The sequence below is a fragment of the Labeo rohita genome, chromosome 7 (assembly GCF_022985175.1).
Source record: "Labeo rohita strain BAU-BD-2019 chromosome 7, IGBB_LRoh.1.0, whole genome shotgun sequence".
NCBI classification, from domain to species: Eukaryota; Metazoa; Chordata; class Actinopteri; order Cypriniformes; family Cyprinidae; genus Labeo; species Labeo rohita.
In genome coordinates, this window is record NC_066875.1 from 29,303,757 (window position 1) to 29,322,448 (window position 18,692).

Consider the following 18,692-nt stretch of genomic DNA (forward strand, 5'->3'; position numbering starts at 1 on the left):
CAGGCGGGAGGCTGAGAGGCACAGGCATTTGTCAGCGCTCTACCCCTCGTGGGCTTGATTGACAACTTAGGTCTCGAACTGACAAGCCGTGTCGCTCTAAGCCAATCAGATGCACGCCAGTGCTCTGATTGGTCGGTACGCGCAGAACAAGGAGCTGCGCCCCACGTGGGTCTGAGCAACACATGATAGGTTGGGGCTTTTTTTTTTCGGGCGCAGACGTGGGCATGGAGGGTGTTGCTGAGCAGACAGCGTGAATCAAGTAATGAGGGCTGATTTCACAGATTATGCTGTTAATTTGAGTTACATTCAAAATCGGTAGCATAACTATACATTGGCAATGAGGGTGCTCTCTTGCTTCACTCTGCTGTCCGACGTCCTTGGGAAGGATGAAACGGGACATTTGAAGGATGTTTTGGCTCATATCAGTCGAGCACTCGCTCGCATATTGTTTGACACCAGTGGCGAGTTTGCACTGTATTGAAAACATGGCATTAACACGTTATTTATGAAACGTCAAAGCAAATATAACCAGATTTGATGCATCTTTCAGCTGAAACAGCAGCTGTCACGCTCATAAATCAGTGAAGAGAAGCGCAACAGACAATTTCGCTTGTAATATGCATTTCTTAGGCTACAATCTATCTCTTGAGATTTCAGTTGGTGGCTAGACTTCGAACAATCGTCGCTCATGTAAGTTGTTTGTCTACGGGGAAAGCAACCTATTTAGAGCCAAAATGGCGAACATGAGGTCAGGTTTTTATTGGCCAATCAGCACGCGCACAACAGACGCGCCCCACGTGGGGATCCCGCGTTTGATTGGTCGGGCGCGGTGGAGTTCTATTCGACATTTGATTGGTCGCGTTCGGTTGTTCTCGCGGTAGTTGAGCCCGCGTGTCAGTGGGCAGTCTGTGTGTGGTACTGCGAGTGTTGGAGAAACTAGGCAAAGCGATTGCGAGCGGCTGGCACGTACGAGGCAAACTTTTCACAATCAGACGTTTTTAAACAAACAAGCAAATAGGGATTGGGAGAATTTACCAACAACGGGAATACTGCGAATTGCGCTCAAGCGAGAGCCGAGTCTTAACTGAGGAAAACATTCTCGAAGCGATTGTAGGCGCTGCTTTTCTAGGGTTGGGATTGATTCCCAACCAGCGCCTAATACTGATCGTATAAGGTCACGAGTGGAGGACTTCGACGTTTCCTCGGTGCAAGGAATTACTGCTGCATTTACGTTCGCGGAAAAGGATTTTATGGAGACGAAAGGTAACGCGCAAGATAACTTTCAAAAGAATCCACTTGTAATCTAAACAGTTTATTTAGCAATTGAACGCTCTCCGTGCTTTATTTCCTCCGTTCCTGTTTTGTAATTTGCAAAGCTGCTGTTGCCGTATTTACTTCGAGGCTCGACATAAGTGAATAATTTTTGACCCGTTTATCGAGTTGATTGGGCTTCTGTTGCTTTGTCTAGCGTGTTTTACATAGTTCTGTAATCTTGTCGGGTTACATTCAAGCAAACAGCAGTCAGGTAATCTTGTTATTGCGAGAAGACTCGTAAGCAGCTTGTTAGTCGCAGCTCGCAGCGCAGATGACAAGCAGCAAATGTGTGTTTGACTCGCTCTACACAACTATTCTGTGTTTACAGCACACGCGCAGCTGAATGCTTGACTCTTATTGGAGATAATGAGCCAACGCGCTGTGTTTTTGTCTTGCTCCTCGGCTGTGTGAAGGATAAAGGGGTTAAAGCGGGTATAAGGAGTGGGAGACGCGCGTGGATCGGGTGGACGGACTGGGCTTTGTGTGTCCGCGAGTGCAGGGAGGGGTGACGGACGGGCTCTCGCTCATCTACTCGGATTACTGAAGAGCGCCACATCCCCTGGATCTTCACCTCGGAAAGGATACATTCAAGATGTATCCGCAGGGCCGGCATCCGGTGAGTAACATAAATTTTATTGATGCATTGTGCTCAGGCAGCTACCCTTTCGACCGCCGTGCACTATTGTGACGCGTGACGTTTCCCTCGCGCGGCGCGTCCTTTATTTCTGCACAAACTAAACAAGGATGTACTGCCCTGGACGTCCGTTAACTTGCTTCCGAACAGTAGCGCGTTTTCATTTTACTTTAAAGTGGAAAACGGGGGAATCAGCTGCTAGTTTTTCTCCGGGGCTGTTTAGACGCAGTGACCCGTCTGTGTCACGCCGACCGCTGCTGAGTGTTGGAGGCTGTTCCCACTAGAGTCTCAAAACCACCGACAGGCCGAACTCAAGGGAGCGCCTGGGCACTTCTCACAAACCGCAATTCAGCTCCGATGAAATATCATTTCCCCGAAAATCGTGAAGCATGAAATATGTTATTGACACCCGTGGTTATACCCATGACTTGTTCAAAAACACAGTGAAAGTAAAACCTGAGACCTATGGACTGCCGTAAAAGGAGTAACGGAGAAGGTCGTAGGTTGTTTTGGTAATGGTGGTTGGTAGGAAGTCAAAGGTACAATGACAAGCCAGAAACACTGTTGGTGTAATAGCATATTGCATCAGTGACTAGGTTGGGTTATATTGGTGGAGTTTATACTTCGCAGCAGTTCACATAAATGATTGATATTATTTTTCAGGCACCTCACCAGCCTGGTCAGCCAGGCTTCAAATTCACTGTAGCAGAATCTTGTGACAGGATTAAAGATGAATTCCAGTTCCTTCAAGCTCAGTACCACAGGTAAATATTGTGGTTAATAGTTTGACGTATGTGTGTGATTCATTTCACACCTGTTATGAAACTCTGAGGTGGCTCTGATGCTGCATAAATCAAGTGCAGCATCAGTGCAACCTTAATTTTGCCGTTGTCATAACAGTGCATAGTAATTGTAAAAGTATAATAGTATGTAATATACCAATGTGTATTTATATATGTGTGTGTGTGTGTGACCCTGGACCATAAAACCAGTCTTAAGTAGCATGAGTATATTTATAGCAGTAGCCAAAAATACATTGTATGGGTTAAAATTATTGATTTTTATTTTATGCCAGAATTCATTAGGATATTAAGTAAAGATCATGTTCAATTTTTGATTAGTAATCTGCATTGCTAAGAACTTCATTTAGACAACTTTGAAGGCGATTTTTCTCAATATTTTTATTTATATTTATATTTTTGTATTATTATAATTTTTTTTGCACCCTCAGATTCCAGATTTCCAAATAGTTGTATCTCAGGCCAAATATTGTCCTATACTAACAAACCATACATCAACGGAAAGCGTATTTTTTTCCAGACAATGTATTGACCCTTATGACTGGTTTTGTGGTCCAAGGTTACATATAGTATCCCAAACTGTTAAATGTATAGTTTCATGTTTCATGTTTGTATTTGTAATTTCATATTATGTACTTATGCATGTGGGTTTTTTTTTTATTATGTACTTTGCCATCCAAGAACGGTAGGAACTCATTCTGTGTCCTTCTCTCTCCTTACAGTCTTAAAGTGGAGTATGACAAACTGGCCAATGAGAAGACAGAGATGCAGCGACATTATGTCATGGTAAGAGCAAGATGTGGTTTGTTTCTAATCCGAGGTCTTGTATCTGTTGATCTTTTGTTTTTGAAAACATCAATAGGGTCAGCAGCCAGCTATCTGAGCTGGTGTTTAGTATCCACTACCCCTATTTATTGTGTGATAGCGTTTGCATTGATTGTACCGAAGGATCAGTGTTGAGATTATAAGAGTGTGGGTGTTTTTATTTGTTGTAAAATGCCTGAAGGCTGTTTTGGGCAGGGAGTTACAGCTTGTTCCATCCACTCTGACCCGAGGTGCAGAGTGTCTCTTGATTCGATTGAGAGAAAGGCAAGCATGCTCAGTTAAATAAAATTCGGATTTTTGGAGCGAAAAGCATTTCAGAGGCGAGTCTTGGATTAAACAAGAATTGTAACCCTGGACCACAAAACCAGTCATAAGGGTCATTTTTTTTTAAATTGAGATTTATACATCATCTGAAAGCTGAATAAATGTGCTTTCCATTGATGTATGGTTGGTTATGATAGGACAATATTTGGTTGAGACTATTTGAAAATCTGGAATCTGAGGTTGCAAACAATTCAAAATATTGAGAAAATCGCCTTTAAAGTTGTCCAAACTAAGTGCTTAGCAACAATTAAGTTTTGATATATTTACGATAGGAAATTTACAGAATCTTCACGGCACATGATCTTTACTTAATATCCTAAGAATCTTTTTGGCATAAAAGAAAAATCGATAATTTTGACCCATACAATGTATTTTTGCCTATTGCTACAGATATACCTGTGCTACTTAAGACTGTTTTTTTGGTCCAGGGTCGCAATTAATAAGAATTTTATGATGACAGTGCAATGCAGTGAATGTAAACAGCAACCACCTTGTTAGCTAACCAATTAAAAATCAAACAATGTATGCTCAATGGAGGTGTGTTGAATTGTTTTTGTCTTAAATTACATACCTGACCTGACACAGATGAAACATTATCAACCTTCAGGATGATTGCAGTCTCACTCAATATTGACCCTTGTGTGCAATTCAAGAATTACACTAATATTAGTGTTTCCGAACGCCTCTTATTAGAAGTCCAGTGAGTGGAAACTGAATTCCATCAGGATGTGATGTAATAGTGCACAGGTTGAGCAGTGTAACCGAGCTCCACTCTCTCTTATCTTATTTGAACATGCAGTAGATATTGACTCAACATGCCGGCACCTTTGTTAAATATTATTTTTCGGAGGAATGCAGAGTGGTAAAAAGGCCACTACCAGATAAATGTAACGAAATACACAACTGCTCTGAGAAAACAAATGTTTGCAGTAGTTGTTCGGATGAACATAGTCTGAACAGCTATTTTGAGTATAGAAAACTGCTTTTCTCTTGAATGAACAGAGATGCCTTTGAAACTGGAATTAAATTCTCAATGAAAATAAATGTTTGGGAAAAAAAGAAGTGTAGAAAGGGAGTGTAAATAATGGTAAATGAGATTTAACAAAAAAAAAACTGTTTAGTAACTGGTATAATATAACTGTACTTTCATGAATGCTAGTAGTGAGTAAATCCCACTAAACAATGTTGCCAGAGAGATCCATAAACATTGCTCTCCACTCCTACGACTCCTATAATCAGGCGATTATCTGAGTCCTAGCTTTGTATACACTTTTTTTTGTGTGTGTGTGTATGTGTGTTAAACTAGGAAATAAATTGGGTGCACAATACATAGAAGCAATACTCTTGCGCTACTGCAGTCAATAGCATTTTACAATTGTGTACTAAATGCATTTCTCATTTTTTTCTTCTTGCAGTATTATGAGATGTCCTATGGGCTGAACATTGAAATGCATAAACAGGTATGTGATCTACTCATTCACAACATTTCTTTTTATTGTGCTTTGTGTAGTTTAATTTGTGATTATTTTTATTGTCTTCTGACATGACAAATTATTCCGGTCAGAAAGATAATAATGACATGGAAGGGATCTCGCAGGCGTTGCGTGCACAAGCATGTAAGCGTGCAGTTGAAGTAGTGATGCATATGATTAAATTGATTATAGTAGTTGGACGCGTAGTGTTAGTGCATGTTTGAATCTGGCTTGTGCAAGTCTGAATCCATTTTCCCATTCCGTTCCCTTTCCTTCTCTTTGTTTCCAGTGCTCCCCTTATAAATAAGTGTCAAAAAGTTGCAGTCGCAACAGATGTAAAAATAAAAGTATAAGGAAGAGAAAGATGAAGGCCAGGCCTGGAAAAGGTCATTAGGTCAGCTGCGTCCAGCAGGAAATGTTATTTAACCTCTTAGTAATTGATGTGAATGGCTGGCATCACAGGCTGTCCTAATTGTTGTCAGCCTGCATGTTTTTTTTCCTGCAACTGATCAATTGGGGTTTTGTAACCAAGTGAGGTTATTAAAATTGATGCATTTTAAAAGAGAGACCAGCCAACACCCCCATTTCCTCTACTTCTCTATCTCTCTATGTCATTAGTAGTGATATGATGTATAGTCATATGAGGAGGGCTCGGTTTGAAGAGGCCCTTTATGGTTCTCACCCTGAGGCCTCACAAGGTTAATGGTATCAGTGTGAGGGTGGTGAATTGGAACAGCATGCACAATCCATCAGCTACTCCGAGAGTGTGTGTGTGTCTGGGCCACATGTCTCTCTCTCACAGACACTGCATTTTCTGAAAGGTTCTGTCAGGCACTTATCTCCAGCTGTGAGAGAGACGGAGAGAAAATGAAAAGGGAGGGAAGGGAAGGTGCAGGGGCTTTGCGCAAACAGGTTAATCGACTGGCTTTTTTTTTTTTTTTTTTTTTCCAGAGCCTCTCTTTTGTTTATCAATAGAGCTCTGACTGAGTGGACTCAAACGCCTGAATTATTCATGAGAGCATGGACTCCCTGCTCTCTCTGGAGTTAGTGATGACAGCAGTCTGATAACACATAGTCTGCCCTTCATGTAGTGCTTTTGGAAAAGAAAGGAAAGGGAGGAAAATGCATCTAGGTGCCAGATTTGTCATGTGCTTTCAGGATCCACCAGATTCAGGTTACTATTAAATAACTGTTTTATGTAAACACGCTCGAGAGTTTGAAATGGTGCGAGGGTCAGCGCTAATCTTGCGGTACGTTAGAGCCTCGGGGCGTGAGGGGGAGGGCTTGCCGTGTGGGGGCAGGAAGTGGACGGCTGTGCTTGTCAGTGTAGCCCTTTAATTACTGAGCCTCAGAGGCCCCTGATCTGCTGTCCCTCTGTGTTTAACACAGTTCCCTCTGTCTTCATTTTCTTCCTCATTTTGTCCTGAAGTGCTCGCTGCTGAATGAATGCAGAACTAGTGTGTGTGTGTGTGTGTGTGTTATCATTGGCGTGGCCATATTTGGTCAGTTCTTTGTGTGCGCGCACACACACTAAGCCAGATTCATTAAGTGAAGCTCAGTCTGTGGCCTTAGAGGGTGAGAGAGAGCGAGGAGGGGGGTTAAGGCTGGCAGCGGGGAGGGAACTTGTTCGGATGAATAATTTATTCAGGATTCCAGGAATTGTTTGCCAAGGTGATGATGGTCGATTTGATTCTGAGCCAAAGCAAACTGACTCAGAGCACACTGCAGTCTCTCTTCAGAAGTGTTTGTGTACATGTGAGTGAGATGTCTAGTGGTGACAAAATGCGCCTGCATTATCATGGCAGGCCAGTGAATTCCTAACAGAATGCTGACGGGGTTAGGTTCGGTTTATATCCCGTTTAAAACCCACAATTTGTTTGAGATTACCAGGGTTAGTGTGTGTGGCTTGTATTTTTATTTATTTGTTTTGTTACGTTTACTTTGTTTTATGGATGCACCAATAATCCGTTTTTATTTACACAATGCCTGATATTAAAATTCTGTGTTGTCTAAACAAAATGAAATGCAAGCCTACTGGACATTTTAAGCTGCTTGACACATTGCATCTTCAGTTTTGAATATAAATATTGTTTTGTGTATGTGTGTGTTTGTATAAAGTGAGGGTCACATCTGTCTCTCAGCTCTGTGCACTGAACCAGGTGGTCGTGTCTGTGTCCTTTGTGTCCGGCTTCAGCAGATGAATGCACAGAGAGACACAAACATCACTAAACAGTTCCAACAGGATTTGTGCTGCATATGCAGCGAGGGCAAGACAGAGACACCCTGTACAGACGGCTGCTGCTCAATGCAGCCTTTCAGCCTGAGGGTTAGAGGAGGCTGTGTCAGGCGGGGAGGAATGAACTCGAGTGTGTGAATGCCACTGAGTGCTTTGGTTTATTTGTTAACGTTTCTTATCTGCGAGGATGGCTTCACCTGTCATCAGAATGTTTATATGTGGCTTTTTTATGTTTGAGTGAGCATGTAAATGTAAGTTCAACTGTACAAACTCACTCCCTACTTTCCCTCCCTCTTGTGTGTAATTGTTCATTGAGTCACAGAGAGAGAGAGAGTGCAGCGGTCTGTGTGTGTGTTCATTTGTCAGTGAGTGGCTCTCCTTCAGTGTGCAGTTGTTTTGCAGCATATTTAATCCTCATCAGTGTCTCCCTGCACTCAGTTCGTACCCACAGCAACAGGTAAATGGCTTCTGGCGTGCCATTGACAGGGTTGTGTGTGAGAGCTCTTCACACGCTGCTTGACAGCACTGAGCACCTGGGATTGTGAAGCTGAGCAGAAAGCCTCTCTCTGCTGAAGGGCCTTGTTTTCACTCCCTGTGCCCTATTTTTTATCAGCCTGTGTGGGAGCTCTTCTAGTAGCTTACGGCATGCCTCTGGAACTCGGCAATACCGCACTTCCTGTTCTCATCCCATGGTGCAGTGGTTTAAGCTGAGGTTAATGTAGTTTGTAGGTTAGTTTTTGGCTTGTTTTATAGAGTCTATCAAGGGTGAATCTCACAAAAACACGTCTGGGTCACAAGAAAAGGAAAAAAAAAAACGTATTTGCGTTGTGGTAATTTCTTGACAATGTTTTTTTTACTAGGGGTGGGGGAATCGATTCCCATGAATCACGATTCGGTGTTTAGATGCCACAGACCCCCAAATATGATCATCATACTAAATTCTAAAATGTATAAATACCCAATTTACACTGTGAAAAATTCATATAATAAGCAAGTCTAATATATTGATTAGAAAACATTTAGTTTCTATTAAATTTGAGATATAATATATATATATATATATTATTATATAATAATAATAATAATAATAATAATAATAATAATAATAATAATTATTATTATTATTATTATTATTATTATTATTATTAATTTTTTTTTAACTATTTATTTTAAAATAAAGTACAGTATTTACATAATCAATTCTGTAATTCATTTTACTATAATTTGTAATTATTTGTTTTAATTTTTATTAAATTATTTTAACTTTTGGATAATTCTTTTAATTCATATTTAATTCATTATTTCTCTTGTAATTATTATAATTATATAATTATGCATGTATTACAATAGTAATATAATTTTTACTTTTATTTATTTTTTTTTTTTTTTTTTTTTTTTTTTTTTTTTTTTTTTTTTCCTCCAAGCTTTTCCAAGGACCACCTAGCACTTCCTTCTGGTCCCCTAGGGCTTCCCGGACCCCAATTTGAAAACCCCTGTTCTGGCGATTTGCATCGATTCACAAATTTCAAAAATCGTGTTTCTAGTTGATATATTACTGATAACATATTTCGGAAAACAGCAACAGCAATGGAGATGTTAAAACAAATACATTCTGCCCCATTTTCAGTGAGGGCAAATGTTTGGAAAAATTTAATTATTGATCTTTTGTTTGTGCACACAAATATTTAAAAAGTCCTGTTTAAAAATTGAAAAATCGTGAATTGATTTTTAATTGAATCATGACCCCAAGAATTGACATGAATCAAATCGAAAACAAGGTTTTTTTACCTAAGTTTATTACTTTGTAGATTTTTTGGTTATTTGATAATTCCCTTAATAGTCTCTAAATTGATCGTGTGTGTGTGTGTGTGTGTGTTTTGTTTTGTTTTTTGTTTTTTGTTTTTTGTAGGATAATGGCATTAGATGATAAAATGTGATTGCAATGCAAAAAAAAAAGCGTATTTGTACGATCATGATACATAAACATTTTTGTTTTTATGAGATTCACCCTAGTGCTTTGCCTAAAGTGTTTATTTATTTATATTTTATGAATATAAATGTAGATATTTTTACCACAAGCCGCATTTTGATTCAAGCCGAGATCACAACAGGAAGCTGTTTTGCTATAGCAGGTGCTTACGGCTTTCTGTATTTAGATACTGTGCTACATGGTGTGTTGTGTATTAACAAGTCATATGCCGTATATCAGTGCAAGAGTCATTTCTGATAATTACTGTGGAAGATCTTCTCCTTTGGACAGTCACCAGGGTTTTTTGGCTCAGGCAGATGGGTAGTGTTTCCCAATCTTCGCTCTCTACACACACGCACACACTTTACCCCACCCATGAAAGAGAAGCCGTTACTGCCCCCTCCCCTGTCTGCCCCCTTTCATCCCACATTAATTTGCAGAGTTGATCTGATCGACAGGCCGAAAATTCAATTTAATGACCTGCCCCTGTGCGCATAATATGATTTTACTGCCTGTTATGGTCAAGCAGAGCTCCAATTTACATAATGATCTGAGGGAGAGATAGGGGCGGACCGGTTGCTGTGGCAACCTCAGAGTGGCATACAGGAATGGAAGCCAAGGGGAGGGAGGGAGTAGGGGGGGTGAACTGATGGAGCGAGTGAGGAAAGAGAGCCTCGGTCTATGAGAGCAGGCGGCGTTTTTATGTTCGAATATTCCCTCGCTTTGCTTAGACACCAACAGATTATTGTTTGTTTTGCGAAGGAGTGTGTGTTTGTGTAGCAAAGCTGTGCTGAAAAAGCATTAATAGCTCAATGACTCTGAAGGGGTGTGGAGAGGGCTTAGATCCTTTGTTCGCATCCCTGGAGACAGTTCATCACAGGTCAGAACACATCCACTCTCACCCGCTCTAAAGAGAGAGCGAATCCATCAGAGTGCCAGGGTCAGCACCCTCCCACAGGCACAGAGGTCACGCTGCCAAAAAATGAACGGAATGTGGCTTGCAGTGAAAGAAAGAGAAATTTCTCTCCTCCCTCACCTGCTGGGCCATCTGCTCCAACCTATAATCAATTTGTTCACCGCCCCATACTTCCTCTCCTCCCCCCCTCACGCTCTCCTTTCCCTTCTCTCCTTTTCATCCTGAAGCGTTAGCATAGCTCATGATGAAATATAGCTCTTGGGGGCTTCAGGTAGCCGTGAGTAATGCAGGAGAACCAGAGCATGTTGGCTGATTACCCTGTCCGTCTCTCCATATCAATAAAAGTCATTTTGAATATTGCTGTAGGGCTCCGGTTCCTTGCCTCCTGTGCTGCTGGAATGGGAGCATGGGGAAAAATGGTAATTGCTCAGTATTGCCATCGTTAATCTCCCAGCACCAAATCAGCATTAGCATATTTCAGCATCTTAATGAAATAATCTGTCTGGGTAATGAGGGGGTGGGTGGGGGATGGTTGAGGCCAGACGACCCCCCCCTTTATCCCTCCTTCCCTCTCTCCATCTCTTGGCCAGATGGGCACCGCAGGCCTTCTGCCCATCTTGGCCTGGCAGAGCTGCGAATTTGGCCAGATCTGTTTCAGTAGCAGTGTGCTGGAGCGCCGTTTGGCTTTGTGCGCCACACACACCATATTAGCGCTCGAAGAGCCTCGTGTTCATTATGCGCCGAATCAGACACATGGCAACATCAGCGAAGACAGACGTTTCTGAAGTTTTTACTTCATTAATCAGGACTTCTGGAGGTATCCCATCATGCCTCGTTTAGATGCGCCGAGGCTTGATTAGAGCATTCAGCAATGTGAAAGTAACGCGGGAGCTTCGGAGCACGTGCCGTCGTGAATTAAGTACATTTGAGTGATTAGAGAAGAGCTGACAACATTTAATAACCGCACTGTTTGTATGTCTCTGTTTTTCTGTTTCAGACTGAGATTGCAAAACGGCTAAATGCAATTCTTGCTCAAATCATGCCTTTTTTGTCACAAGAGGTAACTATTCTTCATTCCTATTCATAAAATGAGCTGGGTGCCATCTTAGTGCCACCTTTATGTTTATTGATCTGTCTTTTCTCTTTCCTCCAGCACCAACAGCAGGTTGCGCAGGCTGTTGAACGTGCTAAGCAAGTGACAATGACAGAGTTGAATGCCATCATCGGGGTACGTGGACTTCCCAATCTGCCTCTCACCGTGTGTATACCCCTCTTTCTCCTTCATTTGACCAGGGCCAGGGACAAACCTGCACACATGCAGCTCAGTGTACTAATGCATTCATGCCTGGCTCCTAAATTGGATTTATAGTACATAGTAATAAAAATCAAATTTGCTTCTAAAGAAGCTAAACTAGCCTACTCCCACAGGTGGGGTTTGGGTCAAAGGTGACACATCAGCTGTAATCCTCCACTGTAAAACCTTTTAAGCCAACACGTATCACCTCAACAGCTCTTAAGCAGTCCAAGGGCAAATCCGTGATTGCTAGAGACGTTGATACTTGTGTTCTGGGCGGAGATCAGGATTGTTGGTGTGTCTTAGTCCCATCAGTCTCTTGCTGCAGATTTGCCCCTGCCCTTCATGGTCTGATTTTACTTTGTTTTAATTTGTAATGTCATGTGTTTACACCACAATGTTTGCTTTTTTATGCCATCGTTGTTGTGTTTTTTGTTTTTTTTGTTTTGTTTTTTTGTCTCATGAGTGTGTGCCGTTTGGATCATTTGAGTTTATTTGTGCGCGTAGTGCTTCTCTCTCCGTGTGTCTGTTTGTCACAGGGTTTGAGAGGCATGTGGAGAGAAACATGTTTAGGCTTGTAGTTAAGCTCTTGTTTTGATCACACAAAGGGAGAAGTCTAATTCTGTCAGGGTTGTCTGTGATTAGCCATGTTAAATACTTTAAAGAGCTTGTGTTAAGGAGCATTGAGAAGCTGCCTATTGATTTGGCCAACACAAACAATACTTGAATCACTGCATTGAGTTTCTGGAAAATTTAACTGGTTTCTGTATTAGGTTATTCACACTGTGCCTAACCCCTGGTTATCATCATTCTAAATGCTGCTTTTAACCCCGGGTAAAATATATATTTCACTTTTTTCATTTAGAAGCAGAGTTAGCACTGCCCATCTTGTGCAGTATAAAACAATACGGTGTTAGAATGTCATGACTAGATGGTTAGCAACAGACCGCCAGTCACATGCATCATGCTATCATGCTTTGCACAGTTACAGAAACACTGCACTGTGTATAAACAGTCTTTAAGTGGGAGAATGTTAAATGGTGACAAACTGTAGTTAAAGAATTTTATTCTATTTCAACATGATGTAAATGTTAAAACAAATCATTTGTTAAATCTACAGAAAAGATGCATGAACTACATCTTGTGCAAACTTGTCTTATACATGTTATATGTTAAGGAATAATAAGAGGAAAATGCTTTAAAAAAAAAACTCAAAAGTCAAGGTAATTCAAATTCAAAATAACTGAAGGTATAACACCAGTAGACTATTAACTATAAATGTTATGTAAAAACTATGAACAGCAGCTTTCAGCCTATCACCCTGATGCAAATATGAAATATCAGACATGGTAGTAGTTTTTTTTTTTTTGTTTGTTTTTATTCAATTGCTCTGCCATTCCAATTTTTTTCATTGTAAACATGGACGTGTTTGACTGTTGCACTTACGTCTCACGCATGTCATCACGGCATTATACAAATGTGTCACTCAAGTTAAAATTAGTTCACTCCCATCTTCTTGCATGTTTTTCCTATTCTACTGCCTGCATAGGCTGCATTTTTACACTGATGCGGTTACATCTTGTCGTTTACACTACTCCTACATTTTTGACCCTAGAAAACTGAGACTTTCGAAAGCGCTGCAGACCCCGCTTTAGTTTGAAAACTTCGGGGTTGCGTTTCAATGTAAATGAACCAAAACGTACCTGCATGCATGGTCATGTGACATGCATTTTCGGTTGTGTAATGTGGACTGAGATCGTTTCTGAAATGCAGTGAAAACACCAGTGTAGACGAGGATCGTTATTAATTTTAAAACGCCATTTTAAAACAAAAACGCACTTGTGTAAACAGGGCCTAAACAGGGTAAAGTATGAGGAGTATGAAACGTGAATCAAAATCCAGGATTCTGTTTACCCGGCGTTTAGAATGACCCACGGTTAGCTGGTTCAAGTGTGAAAGGCCCGTCAGGCAGTGTGTTTGATTCTAATCCAGAGATACTTTTATGCAGCGTTTAATCTAAATTATGCAGTGGACTAAGAACAGAAGTATTCTAACAAGTGGATTTAATCACGTTTGTGTAGACATTATCTTTCTGTCCATATATGCACAATGTGCATTATTTGAAGGATTAAATCTGCATTGTGTCACCTCTGTCTTTCAGAGCAAGCACACAATGCTATACTTGACAAAGACAAGCTACATTCGCATTATTTAGGTCTAGTAGTCGGATGTTCTGAAAACCATGCTTTCACATTACTTTCTTGGTGTAAATGGGCCTTAAATGTTTTCATTTCACGGAAACACTTATAAACTGAAATCAAACTTTTATTGGATATAAAAGTACTTAGCGTGTCTCCTGTGGTGAGTGTGGCTATCCAACTTTGATTAGCCCGGGCTGGGCTAGTGGGTAGGAGGTCCTGAGCTGGGTCAGGACAGCCCGAGCCAGATATTGGAATTCAATTAAGGCAAATGAGCCAAGACTCTGACCCCTGTTTTCAAGGTAATTGCTTCCTCGAATCTGCCTGAATGCAACTGTCGACGGGGCTCCATCATTTAACAGCTAGCCATTCAGCAGAGCAGCTTGGCGAGAGGTGGGGGAGGCATGGGGGCAGGGCTTGTTGCTTCTGCTCACACATACACACACTTAGCAAGTCACATGGTCATCATGATGGTGGATAAATAGATGTAGTCAGGCAGACACTTGCCGCACTGTTGCAGGAATTAACACACACTCTCGCACACATCCTCTCAGGCTTGGAAAAAAAACAAGCTTTTATTTGTTGGCTGGTGAGATGGCAGGAGATCAATCTGTGTGCCCTGACAGAGAGGGGGAGGGGGGGTCATTAAAGATTCACTGTTAATCAGGAGCCAGCAGCGTTTGGCACAGAGAGAGAGAGGAGAAGGAAGATTGTGAAAGGAGAGAGAGACATTGTGAGAGGGAGTGATATCCACAGGGAGGGGTAGAGGCAAATAAGTGGGTTAGCAAGAGAAGAGAGACGCCCATGAAAGCTTTAGTCTGCGGTACCACTGACCTGTTAAAGTGGCAGTGCTGTACATGTCTGTGGCTTTGCTAATAAGTTACAGCTGACAAGCTTTTTATGTTAATGATGCTGTAGTTGTGCCAAAAAAAGCAACAGAATGAGTAATGCATGAACTTGCATATATATGTTAGGGCTGTGATTCATCTAATCACCAAGTAATATTAATAGTAGAGCATACATGCGTGTATATATTTTTTAAATATTTCATTTAACCTCACACTAAAATACACGATTATGAAAAGTTCAAGCCCCGTTTACACCTGGTATTAAATGCCATCTTAGGTGAATTGATGGCTTTTAAAAATTATTTAAAAGCGCTTTTATCATTTATATGAAAAAAAAAACTAGGTATAAACAAGTAAAATCTGTCTTAGCTCACTACTTTAGGTGGATACCAATACAGATGCGGACGTTCATTTCATAAAAACCTTATGTAGAAGTCAGTGTGAATTTTTAATGCTCTTGTTTTATGTAAAACTTTAGCGGCAGAGGTTTGCTTCTGGTTTGCTCTTTGTTTAGATACAGGACACCAGATTCATTTTGCATACTGTTTCTGTTCATTTGCATTTCAGATTTCACACTAGCTGCATAAATGGCCTCAGTATGACTCAAAACATGACTTGTAACAATAAAGGCGAATGTTTAGCCAGTTTTATTTGCCGCTATTATGTTATTAGCGCAAGACTAATCGGGATCAGCGTGTCTTTCTAGAATGGTTAAAGGGGTCATCAGATGCAAAGTTCACTTTTACATGCTGTTTGAACATTAATGTGTGTTTGCAGTGTATGTACAAATCTACCCTATAATGATAAAAATCCATGCAGTGGTTTTTAATTAATCTGTAACAATAATATCCCTTTTTTTAAATCGAGCCATTCTCGGATTCCTGTTGGTGTGGGGTCCATTAGTGGCCACTCCCGACAGAGACCGACAGAGGACGCTCCCACAATAGTTGATTGACATGAGTGTCTTACTTCAGATCAGCTGTAACAGTCCGACCTCCATTGTTTCGATGCCGGAGCAGGGATGTAAGTTAGACAAGAAATACTTCCAATTGAGCGATTTGAGGTGTTGTGTTGCTGGATATAATATTGAACATGGTGGTCGTATTTTACATCTGACATCTGAGCCGCTGAAGATGCAGTGAATGCGACTCCTGATCTACATAAATGCGTCTATGTTCGCGCAAATCATTCGTGATCCAGCTTCACTTACAGCAGAAATAAGTATAAAGGTATTTTTATGAATCTCTGCAATCACCTTTCCTAATAATGTGCTAGTTAGCAAGTTTTGCAGCTAAACGCGCCTAAAATGCGCCTGAAGTAAACAATCTCTCAGAGCACAGCTTACCCAAAGAGGGGTGGGGTGAAAAGGGCTCATTTACATTTAAAGGAACAATCCATTTTAATGGGTTGATTTTTGCAGAGCTCATTTTGACAAGGTAAAAAGGGTGTTGTTTTACACAACCACTGAGAATTTTTAACCAAAGTGTATTATAGACTTTTCATTAAGACCCTAAAGAATCATATCAACTTGTGGAAAATGGGCATCCGATGACCCTTTTAAGGGTGTTCAGCACTGTGGAAAGGTTAAAAACGCACATTTAAATACAAAAGCACACTTCATTGCTGAAATAGTGTTGGTCAGCAACTCAGCGTTCATGTGCCTGGGTGGTTTTGTGAAGTAGTGATGTGTTATTCATGAGTGAGCGGTGTGAGCGTGTAATGACATGCTCGTCTCTTTTCTCTCATCAGCAGCAGCCTCATGCTGTCTACCCTGCTCTGATGGTCAGTGCTACTGCTAAAGATAGATTCTGTATGTGTTATATTTGGGGTTTTGAAGTGAAGTTGAGACCCCAGCATTCTTTAGACCCTAACGCTTCTCAGTGTGTTTGTTTTGTATTGTGCTTCCTTTAGTCGTTGTTGTCAAAGCAATGGCCTGTTTACAGGAAGAATAGTAGCGGTTGTTCATGCAGGTTTATAAATGTATATTATATCTTTATGAGCACTGTTTACATTAATGAGATGACCACTGCTGGACTGCTGAGATGTATTTTGATTCCTTCAAAAAACCTGAATGCATTAAAGATAAATGCACTACATTTTACTTGAGAAAATGTTTATGCATTTAGAGCTAAATCTGCTTACCAAATCTTACATTATTGGCAATTATGTTCACAACTCACACATGCACTACTGTTCTTCATATTTGTTTAAAAAAAACCTCTTGTGCTCACCCAGACTGCATTTATTTGATTAAAATGCAGTAAAAATATTGCGAAATACATTTATAATAGCTTTTACTTTTAATACATATTAAAATGCTGTTTATTCCTGTAACGGCAAAGCTGGAATTGCCTTCACTTCAGTTATTCTGTGACCCTGGACCACAAAACCAGTCATAAGTGTCAACTTTTTGAAAACTGAATAAATAATGTTTCCATTGATGTATGGTTTGTTAGGATAGGACAATATTTGGCTGGGATGCAACTATTTAAAAATCTGGAATCTGAGGGTGCCAAAAATCTAAATATTGAGAAAATCGCCTTTAAAGTTCTTAGCAATGCCTATTACTAATCAAAAATTATGTTTTTTTTTTTTTTTTATGGTAGGAAATGTACAAAATATCTTCATGGAACATGATCTTTACTTAATATCGTAATGATTTTGGACATTAAAAAAATATATATATTTTTGACCCACGCAATGTATTTTTGGCTATTGGTACAATATACTCCATGCTACTTCAGACTGGTTTTGTGGTCCAGGATCACATATGCTGATTTATTATCACATTTAAAAGCTAATTTTTTTTTTTTTGTAACATTTTTAAATGTCTTTACTATCACTTTTGATAATTTTTCCAGAGAAAAAAAAAAAAAAACATTGATCGCAAACGTTTGAATCGTAGTGTATGTCAGCTTTTCATCTGAAACTGAGTGTATATATATTTTTAAGCACTATATGGACTGGATTCGTTTGAGATTAGTTTGAGCATTATTAAAGTACTGATGTATACTGATTTGGGGTTTTGCAGTTATTAGTAATGTGGGCATGTCTGTCCACTGTAGATTCAGGAAGGCATTGGATGTATGTGTCACAAAACAGTTAATCCAGCAAAATTGGTCTGGTGATAAATTATATAATTACTGTGAACAATTGTGGGAATTAAAGTGAAAATTATACCTAATGCTCCCACCACAGTGGCCGTTCTGAGCAGTATGTGATTGGACTTGTATTAATCTTTTCACATCAAAAGGGATTTAGATATTTTATCCAAAAGGTCTAAATCCAAAATGAAGGCAGCATGATGAGAAATGTAGCTTTAATTGCAGTTTTGATGAAGACAAAAAAAAAAAAAAAAATAATTTGTTTTACAGAAAAGCAATGAGCAACACATTTGATTCAGATGGTATTAAAATCATGCAATGCAACACACATTTACTTGAATTTTATAAGTTGCACATCCTTCTCTCTCTCTGTAAACAGCCACTGCTTTGACACCACGTGTTACTACTATTAAATTAACACAAACAGAGAATGGCTTGTCTGATTGGCTGTTGTTAAGGAGGCATGGAGGAGTGGTGTAGCCTAGGAGATGGTAACCACAGACCTATGTGTAAACTCTCTGAAATATTATGGGCTGTGAGGTGACTATAGCGGATGCCGTTAAGTTGATGTTTACCTACATTTTGCTTAAGTCATTTGACTGTGCGTGTATGTGTGTGTGTGTGTGTGTGTATATATATATATATAGTATGTGAATTAGTGTGTACATATTGACTCAAAACAAATACCAGAACCTAACGCACCCTCATTTTAAAATTGGATAGGAGTGTGTGTAAATCCTGTTTGAAGCTCGTTTAAT

The 18,692-nt window shown here is 40.0% G+C and overlaps 1 protein-coding gene across 11 annotated transcripts in view; it reads left to right on the top strand.

Moving 5' to 3' along the window:
• Positions 1-856: 856 nt before the first annotated feature.
• Positions 857-18,692, top strand: part of tle3b (TLE family member 3, transcriptional corepressor b) — a 31,033-nt gene continuing 13,197 nt past the window's right edge. For 2 of the 11 annotated variants that reach the window (XM_051114303.1, XM_051114305.1), the window contains exons 1-7: positions 859-1,263; positions 1,643-1,930; positions 2,612-2,712; positions 3,471-3,534; positions 5,313-5,357; positions 11,488-11,550; positions 11,644-11,748. In XM_051114303.1, coding sequence (XP_050970260.1) covers positions 1,907-1,930; positions 2,612-2,712; positions 3,471-3,534; positions 5,313-5,357; positions 11,488-11,550; positions 11,644-11,748 — 402 coding nt within the window. In that variant the 5' untranslated portion in view covers positions 859-1,263; positions 1,643-1,906. Of the gene's footprint in view, positions 1,264-1,642; positions 1,931-2,611; positions 2,713-3,470; positions 3,535-5,312; positions 5,358-11,487; positions 11,551-11,643; positions 11,749-16,579; positions 16,613-18,692 lie in introns of those variants that run through there. The other 9 variants (XM_051114306.1, XM_051114309.1, XM_051114301.1 and 6 more) reach the window with 8 other exon arrangements.